At 39.7% G+C, this 22813-nt stretch overlaps 1 protein-coding gene across 1 annotated transcript; it reads right to left on the reverse strand.

The window, feature by feature from the left end:
- Nucleotides 1-13630: 13630 nt before the first annotated feature.
- Nucleotides 13631-17477, reverse strand: LOC144464994 (uncharacterized). The gene is made up of 6 exons (XM_078172822.1): nt 17353-17477; nt 16403-16486; nt 15743-15777; nt 15420-15477; nt 15232-15260; nt 13631-15065 (listed from the first exon to the last, which is right to left on the reverse strand). The coding sequence occupies exons 1-6, from the start codon at nt 17467-17469 to the stop codon at nt 15047-15049; spliced, it is 342 nt and encodes a 113-aa protein (XP_078028948.1). The 5' UTR covers nt 17470-17477; the 3' UTR covers nt 13631-15046.
- Between the last annotated feature and the right edge of the window lie 5336 nt (nt 17478-22813).

A 22813-nucleotide genomic window follows, 5' to 3' on the forward strand; every position in this document is an offset into this window, starting at 1 on the left:
CTTTATATACCTACTGCCAACCAACCACTGTCATGATGATAAAGGGAAAGAAATTCAGAGGGTGTGTGTAGATGTAAATCACCCATCCACACGCACATGTGCAATTTAAAATTGTTTGTTTAAGCACAGGACCAATTTAACTGTAATCTGGACCTCTGGGGTCTTTAACTGATATATCTGCTTCCTTACCCTGCAGTCTGTCCTCCAACATTTCATGATAAAAGTATCCCAGCAGGTTTACAGATAAATTACATTACATAATAAAATAACTTTTGTGCTTGGCGCCACATAAACTCCATAGTGTTCTACAACCTCTCAATCTGATGATGTTGTATTCAAATATGTAACAAAACCCACCTGTTTTGCACAGATGTGTTCATACAGTCTGTCCAGAACCCTCATGAGATCTCTGCTTTGATTTTCTGATGAATTTGGGGGCTTAAAGAAAGAAATCTGTTTGCAGTTAAACCTGAGGTAGGCAGATTTATTTTGACGCCATTTGCCAAAAATCCCATAAACTTGGAGACTGTGAAAACTAGACTTTTGCTCCTCCTCTTGAGTTTTCTGGCTTTAGAAAATCTAGCACATGACTGAAGACTTCCATGACCAATCACAGGTCATTTCAGAGAGAGAGAGCGTTCCTATTGGCTGTCCTACAAATGCACATGCACATCCTTTCAGTGAAAGCCTGAGTCAACGGCTCAGAATGAAACACAGACTCTGACAATGGTGGGATACACTGTTGAAGTTGTGTGTAAATGTCAAACATTCAACACACTAATACATAGTACAGCATATCCCAGATGTGATGATCAGCATCACCTTCTCTGCCCACCCCAGCTATGACATATAACTCACAGACTGTGACTACATGTGTCAAGTTCTTAGTTGCTGCTTGAGTGACAAAATGGAAGCCAACCCCAGGTTCACGATATTCACCATGCAAAAGTGAATGAGCTGCTCAAATGAAAATGTAAGTCTTCAGTTTAGGAAAACACAGTTGTGATCCTTGTCACTGCTCAGAGACCAGCTGGGAAAAAAACAAGAGACCAAGAAACACAAAACTTTGTGCTTTTGATTGTTTTTAATCAGGAAGACATTTTATTGTGACTGTGACATGTATAGATCTTGTAGTGGAACACATGCTGTCAAACAATGTGAGCTCTTTATTCAGCACAGCAGTGAGTGATTCTCTGTCACTCACTGTTGACTCTAGTACATGTAGCTGCTGGCAGCAAAACTATGGAGCATAATACCAACTAGTCAATACCCATTGAGTGCACAGTTGCCCACGCACAATTTCACATGGTGTGTGTTTGGGATACAGGTCATAGGAAACTATGTCTGAATACATTGCTCTTCTTAATGGGTTCAGTTAGAGTTTATGTGAATTTGATGGTGCGATTGCTTTATTGAAAGTACAGTAGTACCATTGCCAATAGTGGGATAGTTAGTGGGCTGAAACTGTACATTAGTAGTTGAGGTAAAAACATTGGGCCACAGGGGGAGCCACAGCGATCAGTCGCATTTTAGCCATTTTTAAGCTTTTTTTCTGTTGTTATAGCGCCACCCAGTTGCCAACTAGAGTTAAATTTCTCCAGTCACCTTGAGGCGTCCTGTTCTACATATCTACCAAGTTTAGTAAAAATCGATAAGGCGGTTAGGCCTAGATAAGAAATTAGCTCTCTAGCACCCCCATTTTGTTTGATCAGATCAATAATGGAGGGGTCCCCTCAGATTATGTGTGGTCATATGTCTACAAAGTTGCGTGGTGATCGGTGAAACCCTTGAGATGTTATACACCTTTATGTGATGAACCACGCCCTCCACAATATTCATTGCCTTATAGAAGCTCAGTTTTAGTAAGTTTTCCAACTTTTGCCAAGAGGGAACTTTAGTTTTTGGTCCCTAGATTATGTTCACCGAGTTTCATGCAGATCGGTCAAACTTCCTAGGAAGAGATCGATTTTAAGTGTTTTTGAAAAAATTCAAAATGGCGGAAAATCTATATAACTGGAAGTTATGGGTTCTTGGGGCAAATTTGTTCCTCATGAGGAGAGGCATCTCTGTGCAAAGTTTCATGTCTCTACGACATACGGGGCATGAGATATGCCCATTCAAAGTTTGCAATTTCAATCGGTTGCTTTAGCGCCCCCCTTTGGCCAATTGAGCCAATATTGTTTCATTCGCATCCTCCCATGACCCTCTACCACTGTGCCAAATTTCACATGGATTGACCAAGTCAGTGAGGAGAAAAACGTGGAACAGACATGCAGACAGAGTTTTCATTGTAAGATACATTTTGTTTGAAGTCATTCACTAACAGTGCTGTTTTCTTAAATAGAGGATAAAATCAGAACTGTGTGTGTGTGTGTGTGTGTTAGCCTGAGTGTCAGACTGAAGCTCCCAGAACCTTCAGTCTGACATGGCTTCCATTGAAGGTGATTTACAAGGGGGAGGGAATTTGATTTTTCCCTAACCAATCAGTAGAGATCAACGACTCACCCAGAATCTGACGTCATTAGTATCCATGCACCGGGGTTGCCGAAAACAAGCGAGCATTGCCCGTTTAAAATGTCTCCATCGTCGTGCATGCCCAGCTGCATCGCCGTTAAATCCAGTTTAGGAGCTTCCTTAATTTGGTCCTCCATTACCGCGAGTAGTGGCGAAATATCTCGATAGCATCATTAATGTGGTCTGTAGGATCTGTAGCGGTCGCCATTGTTGCTATCTTCACCAGTTACCCACTGGCGTACAGCTTGACATCAGCGTGGCGCTGATTGGCTAATCGCTAGACCCCCGGCGTTCATTGGTCCGTCCAGCGTTTGGACGAGATAAATCGCAAATTCACTGAAGTATGCCAGACCAGAGATGCAAGCCTTCTCAGTTGAGTGGGCGGGGTCTATGGTCTGGAACCAGGCTATGTGTGTGTGTGTGTGTGTGTGTGTGTGTGTGATGCAGCAGATACATGATCACATGGAATTAGCTCAGTAAGCTCAATATCAGTCACTTATCAATATTATCACAGCCACTCCTTGGTCCATGAGGCTGGTCTTTAATCTCTCAGGCCTGTGTGTCTGGTCTGGGGACAGAGAGAAACACAAAGAAAAGAAAGAGTTACACAACATGGCTTCTCAACAGTCATTTGTTGAGCCCTAAGACTGACTGTCTTTGTTATTTCAATGTACATTATGTCTGTTAATCAAACATGTTGGACACATGTGTGTCCACATGAGAGATAATCTCGTACCTGGGATGAGGAGGAGGGGTTGGCTTGCCCTGAAACGGAGACAGTTGACAAACTTTACAACAGCAGATCAGTTAAAATAAATATATGTCTGACTAACAAATAACCAAGCATTAAGAACTATTATTGATACAACTTGCTTAATAATGAGCTAATTAGAATATTGAAATCTGACAGTAAGGATCTTTAGCAACTGTTTATTGAGACACATTCTGGAAGATTCTATTATGTAATTATAATATGGGAAGGAATAAACTCTGCATTGAAAGTTTGGTCTCACCGGTTCACTTGCCAGTTGAGTTCCTCCTGGGTAAGAGCCTCCCAGAAAATATTCTTTACCTCTGTTTTCATTTTTCCTCTCCTCCTATAACAAATTACAGGTGTCAGCTCTCAACAAATGAATGAAAATCAAACTGCAAATTAAAACAGAACAAACTCTGATTCTGTTATGTAATTATAATATGGAAAGGAATAAACTCTGCATTGAAAGTTTGGTCTTACAGTCTTTACCGCCAGTCCAGTTCCTCCTGGGTAATGGCCACCCTGGAAATATCTCTTTCGTCTGTTTCCAATTCTTATCTCCACCTATAACAAATTACAGGTGTCAGCTCTCAAACAATTAATGAAATCCAGACTGCAAATTAAAACAGAACAAACTCTTTGAATAACGCTTTAGATTACAGCCAGCACAGTGTGAATATTTAGTTCATATCTGATGTCAGTAAAATTCTGGAGACATACAGTGGGCCAAAAATGTAAATACTGGGAAGAGTTTAGGGAATAAGAAGGTAACAGGTTGAGTTTAACAGGGACTGAGAAACAGCCTAAATTATGGTGGTTTCATCTGTACTTGTTAAAAAGAAATACTTTGTAAAAATAAGTTCATACATACACAGTACTTATACTTATTTAAAAAAGATGCGTGTTAAACCAGGGAAAATGTTCTTTTATAGGTTTAACCATAGAAAATTAAATGTTTAAAATGATAGAAAATAAAATGCTAGAAAACAATAATATGATGATTGATCCATCTGGTGATCAAAACTGAGTCTAAACTCCTCTTAGAAAACAACTTAATTCTTCATGTACGTAGTTTGGCTCCTTTTAATGCAACCCTGTCTCACAGACATTATGTTTGAACACTTTTTTAGTAACAATAAATAGTTGAGAAGAACAAATAATGTCAGCCAGATGACATTTCCTTTTAACATAACGAGGACATGTTGATACTGAACATAGCAGTGAAACATTCGATGACTTTAAAGGTGAGAGAAAACAATCTTAAACCAGCACACTGTGACAATACAAGAAGCTTCTTGCAGTCAGTGGATGTTTTTACCTGATCAGGAGGCAGCTGATCATCTCTCACCACAGCGGCTGCATCAGTAGAAGTGAAGGCTGTGATGAGCAGGAAAACCTGCAGACACAACAGGACCAGCAGCACACTTTTGTCCATGGCTGATGAACAGAGTTTGACACAGCTGTTAAACACACACGTCTTTATATACCTACTGCCAACCAACCACTGTCATGATGAGAAAGGGAAAGAAATTCAGAGGATGTGTGTAGATGTAAATCACCCATCCACACGCACATGTGCAATTTAAAATTGTTTGTTTAATCACAAAACCAATTTAACCATAATCTTGAATTCTGGTATGTTTAACTGATATATCTGCCTTCTTACCCTGCAGTCCCTTCTTGGGCATTTCCTGGTAAAAGCATCCCAGCAGGTTTACAGACGGGGGGGGGAGTGTTCAGCTGACCATGGGCGAGAGGCAGGGTACACCCTGTCACAGGGCTGACACATTGAGATAGACAACCATTCATGCACACATTCACACCTACAGCCAATTTAGAGTCACCAATTAGCCTGAATGTCTTTGGGCTGTGGGAGCAAACAGGAGTACCTGGAGAAAACCTACACTGACACAGGGAGAACATGCAAACTCCGCACTGCTAAGTTGGACCACTCAATTTATAGTACAATGTTAATCTGCCGTCAGTTTAGGGAAGCGCAGTTGGGATCTCTACTTAACACCTTGGTATGGTACCTTTGGAACCAACAGTAAGCCTGCAGACATGGTACCTAGACCTTAGGGTTTCCACAGCAAACTCTTTAATGTGGGCGGGGTTGTTGTCACTCACTGCTCCGTCCAGCTCTCATTGTATTTCCTCCTTTATATGTCTGCACCTCATTTATAGTCCACAGAACGAGGTTTCACGCTGACATTTTCAAAACAAAACTAGAAAATCACTCAGAGAGTGCAGACCTCCGCCAAGTAGGTGATATTCCCTCCCCCTCTGCATCAGATTTTGCAGCCTGCATCACAATTAGGTTATTTGCATCACTGTCATTATTAGGTTATATATGCCTTCACCCTGGAGACACTGTGGTGTATGTAGCAATTAGCGTTAGCGATTACCCAACGTTAGCCAACGTTAGCTAACGTTAGCGATTAGCTAACGTTTAGGTAACTTTTGCTAACTGCTAACGTTTGTCAATTGATAACGTTATGCTACCTTTTGTAACGGCAGGATGAATAAACACACCTGTAGGAAAGAAATAGGCAACGTTGCCATTCATGGCTGTTTAAAAATGTGCTGGCTCTAGTACCAGCTGAAGATATCTTCAATGTAATCGGTAACTTTAGCCGCTATTTTGTTTAAGCATGTGCATGACCAAAACATCCAGTTGGGAGGCAGTTTTAATCAACAGCAGCATCTTGTACATACCATGTCACTGAGTCAGTAAAACCCCCATTCAGTCAGTTGAGCTTAAAAGTAAAGGCAGTAAAAATACCCCCAAAAATGCCTAGGGCCCATAGGGTTAATAAACCTGCCTAAGTTAAAGATGCGTTGCTGCTAACGACAGCAGTGGGGATGAGGTCTTAAGGTTTTTTTGGAAGGTCTTAAAAAAGTCTTAAAAGGTATTGAAATTAACCTCAGGATTCCTGCATATACCCTGTAAAAACATTTTGTTCTCAATATTGGAAAAGCATATTATTTAGTGTTTTATGTTATTAAACTTTTATTGTTAAGTTTCAATGAATCTCTTGTTTCTTCAAGCTTCAATCAGGATGCTCCCCGAACTGGCAGAATCAGCAAAAACTACATATCCTGATAAAAATCGAGTATGTCGTATATTGTATTCAAACGGATAGCGCACTCTAGTGCCTCACTGTTTCAAATGCATATTGCAACAACGGTAGCCGCTGTGTACCAAAAAGCTATGATAACATTGATGAAACCATGTCATCTGATACTTCATGGAGTATTCATTCAGGCTTCTACACAGACACACGCAGCGTGAGTTGAAAAACCCCCTCCTCACCATGCTGGCTGTGTTTACAATGTAGGACTGTTGGGGCAGGTGTAAATCGAAACAAACCAATCACATCATGTCTTTTGACAACTGACAAGTGGCTCAGCCTCACACACCTCATCCCTCTCCTCGCAACACTGCGTCGCTAACAACTGTTAGCCACCAGCGCCGCTAACAGCACTAACAGCGGCTAACAACTGTTGATCCTTGTTTTTTGAAATCACCGGTCACGTTGCCTTTTTGCCTTTTTTCAGTTGCACCGGCACTTGTGACTAGCCTGCTTGCTGCTGCTTTTCATCACTCTACCTGCAGACTGAAACCGGAAACCGACAAGTGAAAACGCGAAAGGCGATTCCATATTTCTCAAGTATGTCCCTGTACGTACCTGTATTTTCAAGATGGCGCACGTACATGATGAGACACCGGTCGCAATGTATATGTAAATGAGAATTTCGGAGCTTATGGACATACTTAGATACGCTGATGGAGGTAAGTACACATGTGCTAGGACACACTTTTGACTGCAAAATTTGTTCATCTCAAAGAACAACTGAAATTGTTACACATAGTGCCTTTAAATGTGATAAGATTAAAATACCGGACGAAGCCGATCATCACAAATGCTCATATGTGCAGCGCAAACTTCATATCAGGTTAGGGAAAAAGTATTTCCTGTTGTAAGGATGAATAACGTTATGTGTATTAAGGGTTATCATGTCCACCTCATCAGAAATTTGGGAGGTATTAAGAGGAATATTGGATTTCTCCGTAACACTTAACTTTTTAGCGCATTAGCTAACGTTAGCTTTGATAGCAAAAAAAACTGGAGGAAACCATTTAAGTGTTGTTGTTCTTTGTAAGATTGGCATAGTCAACCACAAAGCCGGCCATCCCACCTTCATCATCCATCCACTGAGTGAGAGCATACGGGTCGGCCAGTCTGGTGACGTTGGTCAGTGTACTTGTTCAAGTAACATTCGTGGTCCCGGAAAGTGAGTGACCTGACATGGTGTGGTCGTAAATTCAGTCTGATGCTCTAAACTAAAATAAGAGCCCTGTTGGTTGAAGAAGCTGAGCCATATATTTCTCTATGGATTAATGAGCAGTTATTCACACATTCACTCCACTCAGCGCTCTGCCACTCTGAGAGTGCGGTGCACTGAATAACTGAACAGTTCATTCAGACAATGCTCCGAATTTACGAACAGTCAAGCTTGTACCAGAGTGCACTCCAGCACATGGAATGAGTATTTCTAAACGCACCACTTGCATCTTTCTCTATTGTCTAAAACAAGCTAAAATAACTGAAGAAATACAAAACTTTGTGCTTTTGATTGTTTTTAATCAGGAAGACATTTTATTGTGACTGTGACATGTATAGATCTTGTAGTGGAACACATGCTGTCAAACAATGTGAGCTCTTTATTCAGCACAGCAGTGAGTGATTCTCTGTCACTCACTGTTGACTCTAGTACATGTAGCTGCTGGCAGCAAAACTATGGAGCATAATACCAATACATTTTGTTTGAAGTCATTCACTAACAGTGCTGTTTTCGTAAACACAAGATACAATCAGAGCTGTGTGTGTGTGTGTGTGTGTGTGTGCGTGCGTGTGTGCGTGTGTGTGTGTGTGTGTGTGTGTGTGTGTGTGATGCAGCAGATACATGATCACATGGAAGTAGCTCAGTAAGCTTAATATTAATCACTTATCAATATTATCACATCCACTCCTTGGTCCATGAGGCTGGTCTTTAATCTCTCAGGCCTGTGTGTCTGGTCTGGGGACAGAGAGAAACACAAAGAAAAGAAAGAGTTACACAACATGGCTTCTCAACAGTCATTTGTTGAGCCCCAAGACTGACTGTCTTTGTTATTTTAATGTACATTATGTCTGTTAATCAAACATGTGGAATAATCTCTTACCTGGGGGGAGGAGGAGATGGAGGAAAAGGAGGGCTTGGAGGGCCTGGAGGGCCCTGTAACAGAGACAGTTGATAAATTCTACAACAGCAGATCAGTTAAAATAAATATGGAGCTTTTTTCCTATCTTTATTCAAGAGAGTGGTATGTCAATTTGAGAGCATTATTCATTGATTTCACATTCAGATTTTGTAATATTGTCCCTCAAAACCCTGCCCTCACACTCAAATAGCCTCTGCTTGCGCTTAGATCTACTGTTTCTGCTCAAACTGTGTGCTCGCACTCAGATACCATGTTGCTTGCACAGATTTCCTGCTCCAGCTTCAGCTCTTCTCCTCGCCCTCAAGCTGCTTCTGTGCACAGTTCAAATAAATATATTTCTGAATATCAAATAACCAAACATTAAGAACTATGATTGATACAACTTGCTTAATAATGAGCTAATTAAAATATTGAAATCTGACAGTAAGGATCTTTAGCAACTGTTTATTGAGACACATTCTGGAAGATTATGTTATGTAGTTATAATATGGAAAGGAATAAACTCTGCATTAAGGTTTGGTCTCACCTGTTCACCTGCTGCTCCACATCCTCCTGCGAAATAGCCACACTGGATATTTCTTTTAAGTCTGTTTCCATTTTTCTCCACCTATAACAAATTACAGGTGTCAGCTCTCAACAAATGAATGAAAATCAAACTGCAAATTAAAACAGAACAAACTCTTTGAATAACGCTTTAGATTACAGCCAGCACAGTGTGACTATTTAGTTCATATAGGGTGTCAGTAAAATACTGGAGACATACAGTGGGCCAAAAATGTAAATACAGGGAAGAGTTTAGGGAATAAGAAGGTAACAGGTTGTGTGGTACAAGTATTTAATAATGACGGGGTACAGTGACATTGTTAATGTGGAACAATGCATGGAAATTTAAAAAAAAAAGTTTAATAGTGTCAATATTGAAAACCCAGAATTAGACTGAAACAGTTAACCTGGCCCAAGAGGTTGGGGGGTCTTGATCTGCCAAACTTGAAAGTATAGTTTTGGGCCGCTCAACTTAGAGCAATGGTAGAATGGTGTTTGCAAAATGAAGAAACAAATTGGCTTGAGCTAGAAAAAGGCTCATGTGCAGCAGTGCCTCTTGAGACACTACCCTTCTTGGATAAGAAAACTCAAAATAAACTTAAGATTAAAAATGATTGAATTAAGTGTACCCAAAGATTTTGGAATGTGATTAGGAAAAATATTGGAGCCCCCATGGAGATTTCAAGGGTAATGAAAATTTCTGGGCTGGTGAATTTTGTACCAAACAAACTGGATGTTGGGTTTAAAGAATGGGGGAATAGGGGCTTACGATGATAAACCAGATGTTTGAAGGGGAAGTCTTGCGGTCTTTTAGACAACTGCAAGATAGATTTGGTCTGACACATAAAGACTTTCATAGGTATTTTCAACTGAGAAGTTACTTGATGTCACACAAAGAATGGGGTATACTTAAGAAACAACCCACTCCCATAGAAGACTTGTTTATAAATATTATAAAAGAAAAGAAAGGTACTAAGGGTGTCTCACAAATTTACAAATGTTTAAATTTGCTGATGTCGGGGAGTGTTCTTGATGTAAAAGAGAAATGGGAGTTAGAAATGAATATTATTACTGAAGATACATGCTGGGAAGATGTGTGTGAAGAGGGGCATAAAATAACCAGTAGTCCAATGTGGAAAGAATTCAACTGGAAATTAAAAATTAGGCATTTTAGAACTCCCTCCATAATTTCCAAATTTGATAGTAGTAAAACGAATTTGTGCTGGAGGGAATGTCATCAGATAGGTGACCACACACACATATTTTGGGACTGCCCAAAGTTAAAAAAATATTGGGAGGGGATTTGGAATGAATTATTCTCTATATTGAACATTGATTTACCTCTGACTCCACAATTTTATATTATTGGAGCACTCCCTAAGGGAAGATTGGAAAAAAGGAAGCTGTATCTATTACATGTCCTACTATTAGTAGCCAGGAAGATGATAACTCTATCATGGCTTAAACCACTTCTACTATACTTCAGTGGCATGAGAGGGTGAAGAAGGTATATGTAATGGAGAAGATAACAGCACACCTTCATCTTAAGATGGACATTTTCAGAACTAGATGGGCTCCCATAAGTGCATACTTAAATTTGCCAATGTGAAACACTGTTAAACTGTGCTGTCTTAGGAGAACTGTCCGAGTGTATTTGTGCAGAGGAATATCAGAAACAATCCAACAAGACTGAGTTGTTTGCCGAACTGTTACTGGTTCAACTGTTTAGTTTATACATTTCTTGTATAACTTCGGTTTTTATGTATGTATGTAACAAAGAAGAATCAGATGTAAGCAAAATATGTGTGTAAGTGCATACGAATGCCAATAAATTCTTGGTTCCAAAAAAGAAAATAGTGTCAATATTAAAGTGAAATTTGTGGTGGTTTCATCTGTACTTGTTAAAAAGAAATACTTTGTAAAAATAAGTTCATACATACACAGTACTTATACTTATTTAAAAAGATGCGTGTTAAACCAGGGAAAAATGTTCTTTTATAGCTTTAACCATAGAAAATTAAATGTTTAAAATGATAGAAAATAAAATGCTAGAAAACAATAATATGATGATTGATCCATCTGGTGATCAAAACTGAGTCTAAACTCCTCTTAGAAAACAACTTAATTCTTCATGTACGTAGTCTGGCTCCTTTTAATGCAACCCTGTCTCACAGACATTATGTTTGAACACTTTTTTAGTAACAATAAATAGTTTAGAATAGGGATGCACCGAATATTCGATAACCGAATATATTCGGCCGAATATTGCAAAAAAACACACATTCGGTATTTGGTGGAATAAGTTAAAAGCAAGATAACGCAATCAAATAGCATGCCGTGACGGGCGGAGTAAAATGTCGGCAGTGTAGCGATCCGTCCGTCAAGCACTCGCATTTGCAACTAAAAATAGTTTTGAGCGAGCAAAATAGGCTTAAATCATTCACGCTGTGCGAGCAGCCTACAGATTTCAACCAGCAGCAGAAACAAAAGGCGAATCCCACCGGTTGTGGGTTGAACGGGGGTCACAGACACAGACAGGAATACCTATTCCTGTCAAATACGGCAGCCATCGGCTTACCACGACGGAGAAATCGGCTCCAATAATATCCTCTTCTTGGTGTGTGGACTGCCCAGAAATACCTGAACAGCCGAGCCAGCTGAACACAGGTATGTGATGTGTCAGAGGAGGAACGAACCGTTCACGGTCCACAAACCTCACCCCACTTTAAAGACTGTTCTTTACTTATGAAGGGGAAGAGGGTGGCTGGTTGATTCTTATTTTATTTATTTATTTTATTTTGATCCCCCCTATGTTCATCACTCATTGATGCTGTCTTTGAAGTATGAATAAGTCAATAAGTAATTTATTCCATTGAAATATCATTGATGTATTGTAGAAAAGTGATTTATCTTTTTATAAATGACAAAAGGCACATCTGCCTCATTTTCGCTGTGGTATTGTGATACTACTCAGAACCATGATATTTTAGCAGAACCATTTATTTTAGGTATCGCACAGTGGGTCCCAGTTTTGGTACCGTGACAACACTAATCTGGAGGGAGTTCATCTGCAACAACTAAACAACGATATTCGGTATTCGGCCAAGCCTTTAATATTACTCGGCTTCGGCTTCGGCTTCGGCCACAAATTTTCATTTCGGTGCATCCCTAGTTTAGAAGAACACATAATGTCAGCCAGATGACGTTTCCTTTTAACATAACGAGGACATGTTGATACTGAACATAGCAGTGAAACATTCAATGACTTTAAAGGTGAGAGAAAACAATGTTAAACCAGCACATTGTGACAATAGGAGAAGCTTCTTACAGTCAGTGGATGTTTTTACCTGATCAGGAGGCAGCTGATCATCTCTCACCACAGCAGCTGCATCAGTAGAAGTGAAGGCTGTGATGAGCAGGAAAACCTGCAGACACAACAGGACCAGCAGCACACTTTTGTCCATGGCTGATGAACAGAGTTTGACACAGCTGTTAAACACACACGTCTTTATATACCTACTGCCAACCAACCACTGTCATGATGAGAAAGGGAAAGAAATTCAGAGGGTGTGTGTAGATGTAAATCACCCATCCACACGCACATGTGCAATTTAAAATTGTTTGTTTAAGCACAGGACCAATTTAACTGTAATCTGGACCTCTGGGGTCTTTAACTGATATATCTGCTTCCTTACCCTGCAGTCTGTCCTCCAACATTTCATGATAAAAGTATCCCAGCAGGTTTACAGATAAATTACATTACATAATAAAATAACTTTTGTGCTTGAGGCCACATAAACTCCATAGTGTACTACAACCTCTCAATCTGACGATGTTGTATTAAAATATGTGACAAAACCCACCTGTTTTGCACAGATGTGTTCATACAGTCTGTCCAGAACCCTCGTGAGATCTCTGCTTTGATTTTCTGATGAATTTGGGGGCTTAAAGAAAGAAATCTGTTTGCAGTTAAACCTGAGGTTGTCAGATTTATTTTGACGTCATTTGGCAAAAATCCCATAATAAACTTGGAGACTATGAAAGCTAGACTTTTGCTTTTCCTCTTGAGTTTTCTGGCTTTAGAAAATCTAGCATGTGACTGAAGACTTCCATGACCAATCACAGCTCATTTCAAAGAGAGAGAGCGTTCCTATTGGCTGTCCTACAAATGCACATGCACATCCTTTCAGTGAAAGCCTGAGTCAACGGCTCAGAATGAAACACAGACTCTGACAATGGTGAGATACACTGTTGAAGTTGTGTGTGAATGTCAAACATTGAACACACTAATACATAGTACAGCATATCCCAGATGTGATGATCAGCATCACCTTCTCTGCCCACCCCAGCTATGACATATAACTCACAGACTGTGACTACATGTGTCAAGTTCTTAGTTGCTGCTTGAGTGACAAAATGGAAGCCAACCCCAGGTTCACGATATTCACCATGCAAAAGTGAATGAGCTGCTCAAATGAAAATGTAAATCTTCAGTTTAGGAAAGCACAGTTGTGACTAGCTGGGAAAAAACAAGAGACCAAGAAACACAAAACTTTGTGCTTTTGATTGTTTTTAATCAGGAAGACATTTTATTGTGACTGTGACATGTATAGATCTTGTAGTGGAACACATGCTGTCAAACAATGTGAGCTCTTTATTCAGCACAGCAGTGAGTGATTCTCTGTCACTCACTGTTGACTCTAGTACATGTAGCTGCTGGCAGCAAAACTATGGAGCATAATACCAACTAGTCAATACCCATTGAGTGCACAGTTGCCCAAGCACAGTTTCACATGGTGTGTGTTTGGGATACAGGTCATAGGAAACTATGTCTGAATACATTGCTCTTCTTAATGGGTTCAGTTAGAGTTTTTGTGAATTTGATGGTGCGATTGCTTTATTGAAAGTACAGTAGTACCATTGCCAATAGTGGGATAGTTAGTGGGCTGAAACTGTACATTAGTAGTTGAGGTAAAAACATTTGGCCACAGGGGGAGCCACAGCGATCGGTCGCATTTTAGCCATTTTTAAGCTTTTTTTCTGTTGTTATAGCGCCACCCAGTTACCAATTAGAGTTAAATTTCTCCAGTCACCTTGAGGCGTCCTGTTCTACATATCTACCAAGTTTAGTAAAAATCAATAAGGCAGTTAGGCCTAGATAAGAAATTAGCTCTCTAGCACCCCCATTTTGTTTGATCAGGTCAATAATGGAGGGCTCCCCTCAGATTATGTGTGGTCATATGCCTACAAAGTTGCGTGGTGATCACTGAAACCCTTGAGATGTTATACACCTTTATGTGATGAGCCACGCCCTCCACAATATTCATTGCCTTATAGAAGCTCAGTTTTAGTAAGTTTTCCAACTTTTGCCAAGAGGGCCTAGATTATGTTCACCGAGTTTTATGCAGATCGGTCAAACTTCCTAGGAAGAGATCGATTTTAAGTGTTTTTCAAAAAATTCAAAATGGCGGAAAATCTATATAACCGGAAGTTATGGGTTCTTGAGGCAAATTTGTTCCTCATGAGGAGAGGCACCTCTGTGCAAAGTTTCATGTTTCTATGACATACGGGGCATGAGATATGCCCATTCAAAGTTTGCAATTTCTATCGGTTGCTATAGCGCCCCCCTTTGGCCAATTGATGTAATATTACTTCATTCACATCCTCCCATGACCCTCTACCACTGTGCCAAATTTCACATGGATTGACCAAGTCAGTGAGGAGAAAAACGTGGAACAGACATGCAGACAGAGTTTTCATTGTAAGATGCATTTTGTTGTAAGTCATTCACTAACAGTGCTGTTTTCTTAAACACAAGATACAATCAGAGCAGTGTGTGTGTGTGTGTGTGTGTGTGTGTGATGCAGCAGATACATGATCACATGGAAGTAGCTCAGTAAGCTTAATATCAATCACTTATCAATATTATCACATCCACTCCTTGGTCCATGAGGCTGGTCTTTAATCTCTCAGGCCTGTGTGTCTGGTCTGGGGACAGAGAGAAACACAAAGAAAAGAAAGAGTTACACAACATGGCTTCTCAACAGTCATTTGTTGAGCCCCAAGACTGACTGTCTTTGTTACTTCAGTGTATATTATGTCTGTTAATCAAACATGTTGGACACATTTGTGTCCACATGAGATAATCTCTTACCTGGGAGGGGGAAGAGGGGTTGGCTTGCCCTGTAACAGAGACAGTTGACAAAATTTACAACAGCAGATCAGTTCAAATAAATATATTTCTGAGTAACAAATAACCAAACATTAAGAACTATCATTGATACAACTTGCTTAATAACAATATGGAAAGGAATAAACTCTGCATTGAAAGTTTGGTCTTACCGCCTGACCAATCACACATCCTCCTGCGAAATGGCCACACATGAAATATCCATCATGTCTGTTTTCATTTCAAAAAAAAAAAAAAAAACACAAATATAATTACAGATGCTTACAAACTGTTTATTCACAAAACATTTACTTTTAGAACAAAACCTCACCAGAAAAAAGAGTTTTCATCTTCTTTCTTTCCTAATCGTTATATTTTTATCATCCAAACTATATAAACTAATTATTTTAACAATGGTCATTACTTTCATGTATATTATGTCTTTAAATCAAACATGTTGGACATATTTCCGTTTACATGAGGAATAATCTCTTACGTGAGGGGATGAGGGCCTGGCAAACCCTGAGGGACCTGTAACAGAGACAGTTGACACATTTTACAACAGCAGATCAGTTTAAATAAATATATTTCTGAGTAACAAATAACCAAACATTAAGAAATATGATTGATACAACTTGCTTAATAATTCATTCATTCATTAATCTTCTAACCGCTTCATCCTCTTGAGGGTCGCGGGGGGGCTGGAGCCTATCCCAGCTGACATTGGGCGAGAGGCAGGGTACACCCTGGACAGGTCGCCAGACTATTGCAGGGCTGACACATAGAGACAAACAACCATTCACACCTACGGACAATTTAGAGTTATCAATTAACCTAGTCCCCAATCTGCATGTCTTTGGACTGTGGGAGGAAGCCGGAGTGCCCGGAGAGAACCCACGCTGACACGGGGAGAACATGCAAACTCTGCACAGAAGGGCTCCCACGCCCGGGATCGAACCGGCAACCCTCTTGCTGTGAGGCAAGAGTGCTAACCACGACACCACCGTGCCGCCCTTTGCTTAATAATGAGTTAATTAAAATATTTAAATCTGACAGTAAGGATCTTTAGCAACTGTTTATTGAGACACATTCTGGAAGATTCCTTTATGTAATTAGAATATGGAAAGAAATAAACTGCATTAAAGTTTGGTCTTACAGTCTTTATTGCCAGTCCAGTTCCTCCTGGGTAAGAGCCACCCTGGAAATATCTCTTTCGTCTGTTTACAATTCTTCTCTCCACCTGTAACAAATTACAGGTGTCAGCTCTCAAACAATTAATGAAATCCAAACTGCAAATTAAAACAGAACAAACTCTTTGAATAACGCTTTAGATTACAGCCAGCACAGTGTGAATATTTAGTTCATATAGGGTGTCAGTAAAATACTGGAGACATACAGTGGGCCAAAAATGTAAATAAAGGATGGAAAGAGTTTAGAGAAAAGGAAGGTAACAGGCTGAGTTTATCAGGGAATGAGAAACAGCCTAAATTATACTTGTACTTTAATGGTTACAAGTATTTAATAAATACAGGGTACAGTGACATTGTTAATGTGGAACAATGTATGAAAAAAAAAAAAAAAAGTTTAATAGTGTCAATATTAAAGTGAAATTTGTGGTGGTTTCATCTGTACTTCATCTTTCATCTTACTTTCATCTGTACTTCTGTAAACTTATTTTAAAAAAAAGTGTGTTAAACCAGGGAAAAATGTTCTTTTATAGGTTTAACTATAGAAAATGAAATATTTAAAATGATAGAAAATAAAATGCTAGAAAACAATAATATGATGATTGATCCATCTGGTGATCAAAACTGAGTCTAAACTCCTCTTAGAAAACAACTTAATTCTTCATGTACGTAGTTTGGCTCCTTTTAATGCAACCCTGTCTCACAGACATTATGTTTGAACACTTTTTTAGTAACAATAAATAGTTGAGAAGAACACATAATGTCAGCCAGATGACATTTCCTTTTAACATAACGAGGACATGTTGATACTGAACATAGCAGTGAAACATTCGATGACTTTAAAGGTGAGAGAAAACAATGTTAAACCAGCACATTGTGACAATAGGAGAAGCTTCTTACAGTCAGTGGATGTTTTTACCTGATCAGGAGGCAGCTGATCATCTCTCACCACAGCGGCTGCATCAGTAGAAGTGAAGGCTGTGATGAGCAGGAAAACCTGCAGACACAACAGGACCAGCAGCACACTTTTGTCCATGGCTGATGAACAGAGTTTGACACAGCTGTTAAGCACACACGTCTTTATATACCTACTGCCAACCAGCCACTGTCATGATGAGAAAGGGAAAGAAATTCAGAGGGTGTGTGTAGTTACATGATCACCCATCCACACGCACATGTGCAATTTAACTGTAATCTGGACCTCTGGGGTCTTTAACTGATATATCTGCTTCCTTACCCTGCAGTCTGTCCTCCAACATTTCATGATAAAAGTATCCCAGCAGGTTTACAGATAAATTACATTACATAATAAAATAACTTTTGTGCTTGAGGCCACATAAACTCCATAGTGTTCTACAACCTCTCAATCTGATGTTGTATTAAAATATGTGACAAAACCAACCTGTTTTGCACATATGGGTTTATAGAGAATATAATACCATATTAGATTTTTTTTTTTTTCCAGCGCTGTATCCACAGTTTTTCTAGCTTCCTTTTGGATGCATACAGCTTACAGTCTGTCACCTGGTCGCTACCTTTTTAGAAAGTCCCGACCTCACCTGCACTCTGTGCTCAGGAACGTCACAAACACAGCAACATTAGAAGAAAATAACAAATTACAGGCAGACGGCAGAGTCTCTGCAGATAAAAACACCTCCACACACTTTAAGTGGCCCATAAGTGATGACTGAGAGGGATCACGTTTGTATTATCCTGCATAGTTTACCTTTAAACACAACTACAGTGTTTGTATTATCTGTATATATTATCATGCATCAGAACTTTATTGTCATTAATTCCAGCTTTCTCTGTATGTCCACTGAATGCCTAAATTAAATGCACGTTTAATGCACTTCTGTATCTTTCCTGAGTTTATTCTTATCTTTTATTTGCAGTTTTATATATTTAACAGTTTGCCTGAATGTTTGGCATTTGCTTTGTACACAGGGCGACCATGTAAAAGTGAATGAGCTGCTCACATGAAAATGTAAGTCTTCAGTTTAGGAAAATACAGTTGTGATCCTTGTCACTGCTCAGAGACCAGCTGGGAAAAACAAGAGACCAAGAAACACAAAACTTTGTGCTTTTGATTGTTTTTAATCAGGAAGACATTTTATTGTGACTGTGACATGTATAGATCTTGTAGTGGAACACATGCTGTCAAACAATGTGAGCTCTTTATTCAGCACAGCAGTGAGTGATTCTCTGTCACTCACTGTTGACTCTAGTACATGTAGCTGCTGGCAGCAAAACTATGGAGCATAATACCAATACATTTTGTTTGAAGTCATTCACTAACAGTGCTGTTTTCTTAAACACAAGATACAATCAGAGCAGCGTGTGTGTGTGTGTGTGTGTGTGTGTGTGTGTGTGTGTGTGTGTGATGCAGCAGATACATGTTCACATGGAAGTAGCTCAGTAAGCTTAATATCAATCACTTATCAATATTATCACATCCACTCCTTGGTCCATGAGGCTGGTCTTTAATCTCTCAGGCCTGTGTGTCTGGTCTGGGGACAGAGAGAAACACAAAGAAGAGAGAGAGTTACACAACATGGCTTCTCAGCAGTCATTTGTTGAGCCCCAAGACTGACTGTCTTTGTTATTTTAATGTATATTATGTCTGTTAATCAAACATGTGGAATAATCTCTTACCTGGGGGGAGGAGGAGACGTAGGAAAAGGAGGCCCTGAACGCCCTGTAACAGAGACAGTTGATAAATTCTACAACAGCAGATCAGTTAAAATAAATATGGAGCTTTTTTCCTATCTTTATTCAAGAGAGTGGTTTGTCAATTTGAGAGCATTATTTATTGATTTCACATTCAGATTTTGTAATATTGTCCCTCAAAACCCTGCCCTCACACTCAAATAGCCTCTGCTTGTGCTTAGATCTACTGTTTCTGCTCAAACTGTGTGCTCGCACTCAGATACCATGTTGCTTGCACAGATTTCCTGCTCCAGCTTCAGCTCTTCTCCTCGCCCTCAAGCTGCTTCTGTGCGCTCGTGGAATTTCTGCTCTCAGATTTCTGCCCTGCTCTTGGATTTTTTTGTGTAACAACCCTGTCAAAATCCCCCAACCAATAGAACGCCAGGTTTATTGTTGACCAATGAAATGATCCCTCCCTCCTTGCGGGCGAACTTGCTTTAGTTTTAGAGTGTCCCGCCCGGGCGGGTACTCTTTAACTGCGTTGTGCGTTGGCTGCGGGGGTGGGCGCCACAGCGAGAAGGTTGAACCATAATCGACTTTTGGAGAAACGCAATCTGTAACACTTTCCAGCCCTGCCATGAGGGAAGAAAAAAACATTATTAGGAAGAAAGAGGACATTTCTCTTTCTTTGAGAACGTTAAAAGTAAAGAGAGAGAGAGAGAGAGAGAGAGAGAGAGAGAGAGAGAGAGAGAGAAACGTGAAATCAATGAATAATGCTCTCAAATTGACATACCACTTTCTTGAATAAAGATAGGAAAAAAGCTCCATAAATAAATATATTTGTAAATAACAAATAACCAAGCATTAAAACGCATTTAAGCCAACCGGCAACAATAGTTGCCAAAGTGTATGCCTGTCATTTTCCACTTATAAATACATTTCTAAATACTATACATGTTATATATCAATGATATGTGAGTAGACACCTTAGAAAATCATATTAAGAAAAAAAATTAAGTTTCCACATACTTCATGTCACATGGCGTTGTTGAGTTCCTGACCCATCTCACTGAGGGCATGGCGACGACAAACCCCCACAAGAAAAGGTGATTTTCATATGATAACAATATGTTTTTTGTTGACACATATATATATCTACTTAATCATGAAAGTTTCTAGAATCATCCAAACAACAAAAATATTACATTGGATGTATAGTTTTTTCTGTATGCAATCATTTGTCCAAGCGGCAACTATTGTTGCCGGTGGGCACATACCTTGTCAGTAGATAATAATGTTAGCTAACATTACCAACATTATAAAGGGCTAATATTTGGTAACAATACAGTTTTTGATAGTGTTAGCTTTAACATTTGGTAACCAACATTACTAGTGTAATGCTGGTGTTGAGTTAGCATTAACTGTATAATACTGTATATGGGGTAGCGTGGGTAATAACAGCATGGGGACAATTTCTCCGGAGGAAAAACATGTGGATACTTTAATGTCCGTTTAGAAAAGTAGGACAACTGACTATTCAATGACACATATCAATCCGCCCAATGTAAACGAAACACTACAAAGCAGCTTATGTATATAGTTCCTCATTCCAACAAATGTAAATAATGTTTTATCAAATAATAAGCCATTAGCTAAATCATGAAATATTCAACTAATACCCAAAACAAAACAACATTCAGACCAACACTAAAACAAAATAAATCTCATCTTACATTCCTCCCCCTCTTTGAATGAAATGTCCTCATTTCACAACAAATCTCATCTGCACCCTGAAAGGTAACATCTACCCTGTCACTGCTAGGTAAGTGGGAAACAGAACAAAACACAGCATATAACAGGTGTATTAAAAGGGAATCAAAAGTCACATAAGCTCATATCAAAATACTTTTCCTTGACCCTAGAAAAACAACATCTGGAAACACACGAATGACAACCAACAATGTCCACCTGAAACAAAGTAATACAGCAGCACAAATGTGCATCTTATATCAGCAACAAAAGAGTCTATATCAGTCATTTGAGTGAAAGGGCCTTGTTCACAGCATCAGCCGCTGTGGCCTGCGAACAGCACGGCCCGAACGAGTCGTGGATGAGCCACATGTCCCACTAGGCACTGCGGGAGCCACACCAGTGTGTTCATTTTGTTGTGGCAGGACTTGAGAGATCTGCCCTGATGGTCTCCGTAGCAGGGGAACAGAAGGGCAGGCAGGGGCAACAGTTTTCTCGGACACAAGGGGAGGGAACCAGATAATGCTGTATACATGGGGAGAGTGCCCATATGCTGTGGAATCACAGGCTGGTTCACATGCGCTGAGGATCGATATGGCTTTAAGCGGTCATAGTGAACAACTTTGGGTCCAGCTTGAGGTTGTCTCAAATCCACTAGCTTGTATAGCAGCCTGTTGTTATCCGACTTGACAACTTTGTAAGGTCCAGTCCAGTTAGGTTCAAGTTTCTTTCTCTGTGTAGTGGGATTATCCATCCACACAAGATCTCCACAGTGATAAGGTTTGAACTTCACATGCTCATTGTAGTAGTACTCACGCTTGAGTCTCTGTTCTTCACGATGAGTGCGAACCACTTGGAAAACTGTGTCAAACCGTCTCACCAGTTCAGTGCCATAGTTCTGCGGTGTTAGTGATAACACAGGTGTGGATAGAGGCACAGCAGCAGGCAGACGAGGCTCCCTGCCATGAGCAAGAAAAAAAGGTGAGTAGGGGAGAGTGGGGTAAGTAGTGCCAATTTTTACTTAAAGTGCCTTTTACGCAAGGGGCTTACAGGAATGCCTCCAACTAAAATATGTACATATAGTTTAGGATGTTGTGCATCCCTGGGAGCAATCACTTTGGATCTTAAATAAACTGTTTGAGAAATATAGCTTTAGAAAAAAAAGTGGTTTTGTGGCACAATTTGCCCCCAGTGCGGGGTAAGTTGTGCCATTAGTCAGAATACACTGGGGTAAATTGTGCCGTTGATAACTGAAGTAAAAAAGATCATTTTAATCTCACAAACGATAATGCTATATAAAAGCAAGACAAATTCAATACAAAAGTACTTGTTTAATGTTTATTTAAAGTTTTAACATCATCAAAGGCCAATTTGCTTCAACAAGGCCTAGCGCCACATGAACACATGCTCAGAACAAAATGAAAATTCCAAAATGAGCACCTAACTGCATCTGCATCTGAATATCTTCACAGATTTGGCCTACTACTGGACATTCCACTTGTCAATGCTGCAGGGGAATGTGAACTTGTGCTCCCTTCTGGCTGTACCACCAAGCTTTTGTGGTGTGGGTAGTTTCTTGAGCACATCACCTCTAGGGATGACTCCTTCATCATTCTCTCTAAATGTGAAGATGGGCTTTCCATCAGACCTCTTACAACTTTGCTTCAGAAACTTTGCACTGATCTCGTCACCTTCAACATTCTCCACCAATCCAACATAGTTATAGGATTTGGATTTTTTACCTGCAAACTTCACAATGACATAGTCACCAGCAGACAGATCCTTGTCACCATCACTTCACTTCACTTCAACTTTATTATGTCCCAATATGGGCAAATTAGGTTGCCGCAGGCACAGGCATTATAAACAAATTGCAGAAAGTACATTTGCAAAAAGTACATTTGCATGAGAAACAAAACACACAGATAAATAAAAATAAAAACCTAAGAGCATACGTCAGTCAGACTGAAACGGGTGTGTTT

Source organism: Epinephelus lanceolatus, chromosome 12 (assembly GCF_041903045.1).
Source record: "Epinephelus lanceolatus isolate andai-2023 chromosome 12, ASM4190304v1, whole genome shotgun sequence".
NCBI lineage: Eukaryota > Metazoa > Chordata > Actinopteri > Perciformes > Serranidae > Epinephelus > Epinephelus lanceolatus.